Source organism: Triticum dicoccoides, chromosome 2B, assembly GCF_002162155.2.
Source record: "Triticum dicoccoides isolate Atlit2015 ecotype Zavitan chromosome 2B, WEW_v2.0, whole genome shotgun sequence".
In the NCBI taxonomy this organism is placed as follows: Eukaryota; Viridiplantae; Streptophyta; class Magnoliopsida; order Poales; family Poaceae; genus Triticum; species Triticum dicoccoides.
The window spans coordinates 164,357,836-164,366,150 of NC_041383.1; the positions used below are offsets into that span (position 1 = coordinate 164,357,836).

At 45.9% G+C, this 8,315-nt stretch overlaps 1 protein-coding gene across 2 annotated transcripts; it reads right to left on the reverse strand.

The window, feature by feature from the left end:
* Nucleotides 1-831: 831 nt before the first annotated feature.
* Nucleotides 832-5,240, reverse strand: LOC119362785 (xylulose kinase 2-like). Of its 2 annotated transcripts, none has more exons than XM_037628047.1 (11): nucleotides 4,930-5,240; nucleotides 3,578-4,229; nucleotides 3,366-3,454; nucleotides 2,992-3,056; nucleotides 2,771-2,826; nucleotides 2,567-2,687; nucleotides 2,150-2,224; nucleotides 1,845-1,898; nucleotides 1,660-1,754; nucleotides 1,391-1,565; nucleotides 832-1,270 (listed from the first exon to the last, which is right to left on the reverse strand). In XM_037628047.1, the coding sequence occupies exons 1-11, from the start codon at nucleotides 4,989-4,991 to the stop codon at nucleotides 1,029-1,031; spliced, it is 1,686 nt and encodes a 561-aa protein (XP_037483944.1). In that variant the 5' UTR covers nucleotides 4,992-5,240; the 3' UTR covers nucleotides 832-1,028. The 2 variants fall into 2 exon arrangements, with proteins under 2 accessions (XP_037483944.1, XP_037483945.1); XM_037628048.1 differs by lacking the exon at nucleotides 4,930-5,240 and adding an exon at nucleotides 4,742-4,885.
* Nucleotides 5,241-8,315: the final 3,075 nt, after the last annotated feature.

The following is an 8,315-nucleotide window of genomic DNA, read 5'->3' on the forward strand; positions in this document are numbered from 1 at the left end:
TTCCTCCTCTCCAGAAGAGCTTGCATATATTGGAACTGCCTCCAAGAAGGGGAACAACGCCCGAAGGCGCTGCCACAAACTCATGGTTAGGGCATGACTTTCACCGAGAACCCTTCGTATCCCATGAGAAGAGCTTGTATATCTGGGAATTGCATAGAATGCCCCTCAAGATGACCCCGGAGCCGATGGAAGAAGGGTAAACTCAAGTTGTTGCCCGAATGTTGCCATCTAACGGCATCTCCAACGCTGACCCTCAAACCGGACACCGCATCCGTCTACCCACAGCGGGGATCAGTCCATGGACAGGAATGCGGGAGCCGGCCATCCAAAGCTAGCCGCATACATCCACCCCCAATGTCTTTTTTTTTTCAGTCTGCACACTCTAAATAGCTGCATTTCTAGTTTCAGTTTAGCTAAAAATTGTTCAACTTTTTATATGCAACAGTAGTTCTAATTTAAATGCAGTTGTGTCATATGCAAGCATCCGCAATGCGGCCGTGCATTTCTTGTAACCAATGAACCCAATCCTTTCTACTACATCCTTCTTCAAGATGGAGCTGTCATGGTAGAGACGATCAAAGACATTTTTCCGCATCCGGTCAGCAAAAATTATAAACGGATAGGGTATCGGGGGCAAAGTAGTCATCTATCAGTGTCAAATGGCCGCTTAAACCTCGAGGCCATCATCTCTCAGACCGAAGAAGCGGGCTCGTCAGAGCACACCATGTCTGCCCATGGCTAACGTGACGTCACTACTTAGTTCAAGTCTTGGTGTTGCAAGGCGAGTTATAGCATATTTTGTGCACTTCAAAGAAAACCAGGAACGATTCATCTGTAGAAACATGTGACAGTTTTTCATAACGAATGCATCACAAATTATTCGTTCACAGGACCGCGGCACATTCTTCACGGCTGACGCGCACGACACCAGCTAGCGTCAACAGTTGACACAATGACTTTATTATATTTCCTATATAATCCCTATGCTCATATGGCCCCAGTGCCATATGAAATGTCCTATAGTATATCTACGCACGCCCGATCTTCTCCACCAGGCGTCTCTCGATCTCCATCCTCTTCTTCATGAGCACCGTGTACTTCTTCAGGAGCTCCCTGCCCTCCTCCCCCGGCGCCGGGACCGCCAGCTTTGCGCCCAGCGAGGTCTTCTCCAGGTTGCCCGTGTACATCCGGGAGATGGGAACAAAACCTCCTTCCTCCTTGCACAGCCACCCGTGGGCGGCTCTCAGAGCTGCACCCAGCGAGGCCGAATCTGTTCGAGTTCCACAAGCAGTATCAGTTCTTCTATTCTTGTTTTTTTTTTTGGCGCCAGTAGATAGCTTTACGACTTTGCGCAAATTTTACGGAGGTACAAAGGAGAGTTTTGACGTACCAGGTCTCTCAACTGTGAAGACAGGGCAGCCAAAGATTTGCGCGATCAACTTGAGGATGCTCTCATTGGAGGATGCCCCACCAGTTGCTATGATCCGCTTTGGTGGGTTGGGCATGCCAAACCGCTCGGCATGCCCTCTCATGGACAACATCTGACCCTCGACGATGGCACGGACCTATGCGCAAGGAATCACGAGTGTGAGACTCATTTATTTGTCACCAGTATCATATCATATAAAGTTAAGAGAATGATAAGACCGTTAAGGCTACCTCAGATTGTGGATCAAATTCTTGCACCTCATGCTCCTTCAGATTATTAGATGAGGCGTCATTGAAATTCTCGACAATGTATCGGTGGAAACCAACTGCGTCGAACAAGCAAATTTGTACAAGGTTATAAGTTATAACTCACAAGAGAAATGGACAAAATTTAAAAAATGTTATTACATGATTACCAGGAAGAGGAGGCAGGATCTCATGGTCTTTGTAGTAGAATCCTAACTTCCCACCTATACGACAAAATATAGATGAATTTCATGATGTCAGAAACTTAGAATCACACTTCATTCACTCTCAGTGGTGACAATAAGCATGAGGAAGCTTTTAACCATTGATAAACTACAGAAAATTAGCAGGCCTGAAAACAAATCATGGTTCAGAGAGTGGTAACACATTCAAAATTTTAATATATATGCGCTAAAAATATTAGCAATAACATCTTGGAACAGAAAAGACCAAGAAAACTTCTGCAAGAACTTACCATTCAGAGGGGGTGTTTTCTCTAGATAGTTGTTGAAAACATCCCACGATTTTTCTGCGCACTGATTCCGCACATCTGAAATAACATTGAGAGTAGTGTCAGCAAAGTAATAGTAGCAAGCCCAGACTTTTCAAACATTACAAACCCATTTAGAACTTCCAATTTTTTTGTGAATTCCACATGAACATGCAGATACTCTCTACATACTTGAAATTTTTTATCAATAAATATTTTTATTTGTGCGTACATAGTGACCATCTGCATGTACATGTATTTTCTCTCTCCAGATTTTAACAGAACTCCAAAATGATTTTCTTTTTGAACTTTTAAAAGCCAGGCTCCATGGATCCTGGGATCGAATTGTAGTTTCCTGATGCCATGCATCGCAATACAGATAGAAGGATAACAGTTTTATACCTTCCCGGGTCAATGAGCCATTTTTGTAACATAGCATCACCATGTAACCATCCGGTTCAACAGGGTTGGGGAAAACATGGCCTTCAAGGCTTGGTTTAGCTTCGGCAGTAATCCCAAAAACCTAAAATACAATTAGGAGATAAGTATAACAGCAGCTTGAAAAAGAAAATACAACGAAACTGAAACAGGATCCTTGCAACTCACTGTGTCACTAGTACCAAGGCTGATTGCAAGATCGCCAGGTGTATTCAGTGTTAAACCTACAATAGATGCAATTGTCCAATGGAATGTTAGTGATGAATAGAGGAAAGTAATAATCAGTTGCTGCTAATTGGGCTGTGATTGTTAAATGATACATAACAGCTGCATTGAAAATGACAACACCAGCAATTCATAAAAGAATCAAAGAAATGACAGTGAAGTACCTGCAAGGCTATTGGGATTGTCACCTGACCACTGAATAACCAAACAGTTCTTGTCAAACTGATGCCTGCAAATGCATATTGCATCAATAAACTTATGGGATGATGCTACAAATAATCTTCATTGCTTCTGCCATTAGGATTGCATTTGTTAAGACCATTAAGCTAGCTTACCTGTTAACAAATTATTTCTATAATATAGGGTGCCTAAAATCTAATTACTAATAGATTCCCTTTGACAGCGAAAAAGAAAATTGACAGAAAATACTGGAGTTACAGATTTGCAGGTGTACACTTAATTACCAAGTGGCATAAAAAGAACGTAACCATATTTTTACAGATGCACCAAAGAGTGCAGCAGTAAAACAAGAACCCACCTTTCTACAAAATATGAAGAAATCCGACCTGCAGCTGCATATGCCGGTGCCAGATTTCCCAGCTTCTGTTCAAGATCAGGAGCAGTTGCCTGGAGGAGGAAGTGCACAATTTGATATTCTATTCTTAGAGAAATGTGAAATTTATTTAAAATATTTTTTATATTCAAGCCATTCAAGATATCTGGTTGTAGCTAAACAGACAAGGGCCAAACCTCTAAAACAGCTTTTGACCAGGTCCTCTGGTTTATATCCATCAAGTTCATCCCAGCACCATCAGTTTCATCAATACTTGCATAGCATCCAGCAAGGATAGATGCCATGAATGAGCTCACCAAAGATATTCTCTCGGTATTTTCATAAATATGGGGTGCTGTTTGGTAGATCTTCCGTATCTGGGGCCCGGTGAATCTCTCATAGGCACGAGACCCTGTCAGCTCAGATAACTCCAATGCTCCTCCGACAGCATTTTCTATTTCTCTGCATTGCTTGGTGGTGCTACTGTCCATCCATATTGGCGAGTCCATGGTAGAAAAGGCATCCTTAAGCTGAGATACCAAGCTCTTACCAGGATCCAGGGAAGACAGCACAGCTTGACTACCCTTCTTCCAATAAACGCTGCCGTGCTGTTGCCCACTCCCTGAAACGGCCACAACCTTACTGAAGTTGATCTTTGGTTTTAGTTTCTCAAGAAGCAGTTCCAAGGCCTCCACCCACATTATGGTTGGTGAATATATACGGCCGTCATCTGTAGGATCTCTGTAGACCCCACCCTCGGTTTTGTAGTGCGGTAACTCGGAGTCAAAATTAACAGTTTCAGAAGCGACTATTATTAACTCATTGCTGAGCACAGTAGCTTTCACAGACCTGTAACATAAGATTGCAGAATTAGATCCCACAATGGTGGTAAACTGCACAATTATCATGATAACAAAAGGAAAAAAGTACAAGCACATCTGAAGCCAATGGTGGGTGCATTGCCGGGTAAATAGATCAAGGCTTTATCAGCATGCGGCATCTAAAAGAAAAGAAACAGCATGCCCAAGATGCACCCTTGGTCTGTTGCCTGTGTATGGTTTAAAAGGAGTGAGGAACGTACGTAGGTGATTAGCATGGACATAGAGCTGAACCCAGAACCTGACACATAAGTGTCTGCATCTATAAAACCTCATATCTCGTAATTAGATCTTCACACCAGCTATTCTCATTAACATTTCAGGTTTTTCTGGATTCAATCTTGTGCGGAAACCTTTCAATTACGAACTTAGAGAACATATATCCCTGCGTACCACTGCCTTACATCTAACATCTTCAGTTAGGCACCACAAATACTAGAGAACCGGATAATCTTTATCACCAAAGAGTACAGTTGTACGCACCAACATTTCTCTTCCACAAAAGGCAGTTGCAATTCAACCTCACACCTCCTCGATCGCCCGCATCATGCCCATCGACCAGAACGAGGATCAACATCCGGTTCGCACGAACAAGTTACAGAAGACCCCGCGTCCAAACAGCCAAAAGCAACTGAAGAAAAGACGCAAGAAAAGGGATAAGGAGGACTCACTGAGTGGAGCTGTCCAGTCCGAGGAAGAGGGCGCCATCCGGGAGGGAGCTCCGCCCGACCATGGCTGCCGGCGACCGGTCCGCCTCGTCGGCACCCACGGAAATCCCCTGCTGCTCCGGGCACGACGTCAGGCGACGCGAGCCGGGAGGGGAGGAATCAGACGGATCGGGGAGGGGGAGCAGGTAGCGCCGAAGTGGACTGATCGACCAACAAACAAACAAATATAACCCGTAGGACTTGGTGGGATAAGGACGGCGCTATCCGGCTAGGATGAGATCAGGGAGCGGCCATGCCGGAGCCATTCCGTTTCGGGTCGCGCGCAAGGATCGCTCACGTCATCATTATCTACTCATCCCTGCTGCTGCGTTCAGGTTTCGTACTTTCCCGAGGGTGGGCATTTTTTTCTTTTTTTCTTTTCTGCGTGGGTCTCACGTCCATGGGAAGCCCGGTCTGGCCGGCCCGGCCCGACGCTGCCCCCGGGCCGGGCTCAAGCCTAGATTTTGAGCCCGAAGGCTGAGCCGGGCCGGGCCCAGGCCCGTCGTTTTTATATTTTCCTGAAGGTCGGGTCAGGCCAGCCCGAAGCCCGACGGGCTTTTATGTGTTCGGGCCGGGCTCGGGCCCAGAAAACAGGCCCGATGGCCGGGCCTGGTTTTTTTGCGTCGGGCTTGGCTAGGCCCGGCCCGAGGTATGGCCAGGTATACTCTCACGTGTAGGTGACATGTTTTTACTAGGAATTTTCATTTTTCTCTGTTGGGTCCCATTTGTAAGCCATAGGTAAGAGACTCGAGGAGAGTTGTTGTGTCTACCTGGTCGCCATAATAACCGCTATTAATAAAAAGATTTTGGCCGAAAAGATACTCTGATATAGTAGGATCGTCATAATTTATGAAGCGCTCTCCATATATGAATTCTCAATCGCCATATATGGCGGCGTATCACGGGGCGTTTTGGTGGTTATGTGTGATCTTGTGTGGCGCGAAAAAGACTTCATGTGGCCCTGGCTTCACGTGGGATGGTAGAAGGTTGGGGAAAAAAGAATGTCTCATTGTCGAGCGGATCCCACGATCATGGAGGCAACAAATATTTAATTTTGTGTTTGCGTGTTGCCTTCGCAACCTTCATATTTATACGAAACGTGTTCCATATGCGATATGATTGTTGTTAATGTGACGACTCTACTAGAGCTGCTCTAAGAGAAGAGAACAAATGATTTTAATTATATGCCTATCTGTAAGGAGGGGGCAAAATTGCCCTAGAAATGTATATGTCATGGTTAAAGGACTTTGAGTGACCGAACCGAGACGACAGGAAAAACCATAAGAGCACCTACATTGCATTCTTTTTCTTGCCTCTAAGACTGCCTGTAACAAAAAAACTGAGCACCGTAAGCTAAGAAGTTGCCTTTAATGAATGAAATATTAACATCTCAACATGTAAACACATACAAGTAGAGAATTTTGCAAATGGCACTGCTGCAGAAAGGGCCTAAGATGACACATGTACTACACACCATTTGATCAAACTATGTGCGATGCACGAATTGCAAACGTATGAAAATAAACTCTTGTGCCAGAAAACGAAACGTGTGTGATGACCCATCCATCGGGCACGTTTTGGTACACAGACCGTGTGTGATAACGGCACACGGAAAATTGTCCTCGTGCGTGTTCGATATGTTGTCATAACGCAGACGATTCTGGATTCATAATTGTGGGTGTTGATTGGCAAACACTTTGCAAAAACTAAGTATGTGCAATGACTTAAAGTAGCGCACACGGTCGACTTCAAGATTACGTGTGTGTGCGCAACGAGTTCAGAGGTACATAAACGGGTTTTGAAGGACACTCGTGTGCGATAATTATAGATAGACATACGATTGATTGTTGTGAATTATGTGCTCTACAGGGAGCACAATCGAAGAAAATCAATTGTGTGCCATAATGTGAAAGACGTTGTTGATTTAGTATTATTAATCATTTGCGATTAGATCGACAAGAGAAACACACCCCAACCGTCTCCTAGTCGACAAGAATCTTTCGCGAAGCCTCTCCGGTCTCCCATCCTACCCCGCCGTCGCCGTCGCCGTCATCTCCGCCTGCGACTCCTCGCCAGACGAGAGAACCTTTTCCAGAACTGGGAAGCTGCCTGTCCCTCCCCCGTGTGGCGGCGCCGCCCCGCACCGGGGAGCCCCCGCCCTCCTCCTACAGCCTCGCCCTCCTCCGCTCCCCTCCGCCGCCGTCGCCCGGGGCGTCACAGGGCAAATATAAGTCTTTTTAGACATTTCAAATGGACCACAACATACATATGTATATAGACATATTTTAGAGTGTGCCTTCACTCATTTTGCTCCGTATATAACCACTTGTTGAAATCTCTGGAAAGACTTATATTTGGAAACGGAGGGAGTAATTATTAGTGTCATGTGGGATAGCACACCACTAATAGCTTCGCTCCACTAATTGGCTCACTATTCCCTTCTCTTCTCCCTTCTTATTTTCTTCCTCCTCTCCCCTTCTTCTTCAAAGCTCCAACTTTCCCCATGATAATTAATTAGGGAAATTCCACCACAGTTCATCAAATTGTCTGCAAATGCCCTGACAATGCTGCCCGGAGACCTCTTGCCATCCAACATTGTACATCAATCGTCTGCGGCCCGATCCGGTCGTCCAAAATTTGCCAAATCGGTAGCAAACTCATGGGAGGTTTTGAGAGTCTGGACGCTCGCCATGTCGAAGTCCAACACACATGGGGCATCCAAAACCCCTCTTCCGGAGCCCTTTTACCCCATTCGCAACCCCTTGCTCTGTATTCGCACCACCAAGATCACCTCCATCGCTATACCACTCTGGCTACCGCCCAGGCCTTGCCGGATCTCCGGTGCTCCACCCAGGAACTTTACACTTCCTCATTGTTTGGATCCATTCCTAGCTGTTAGGAAACGTAGTAATTTCAAAAAAAATCCTACGCACACGCAAGATCATGGTGATGCATAGCAACGAGAGGGGAGAGTGTTGTCCATGTACCCTCGTAGACCGAAAGCGGAAGCGTTAGAACAACGTGGTTGATGTAATCGTACGTCTTCATGGCCCGACCGATCAAGCACCGAAACTACGGCACCTCCGAGTTCTAGCACACGTTCAGCTCGATGACGTTCCCCGTACTCCGATCCACCAGAATGTCGGGGAAGAGTTTCGTCAGCACGATGGCGTGGTGACGATCTTGATGTTCTACAGTCGCGGGGCTTCGCCTAAGCACCGCTACAATATTATTGAGGACTATGGTGGAGGGGGGCACCGCACACGGCTAAGAGATCAAGAGATCAATTGTTGTGTCTCTGGGGTGCCCCCTTCCCCCGTGTATAAAGGAGTGGAGGGGGGGGGCGACCA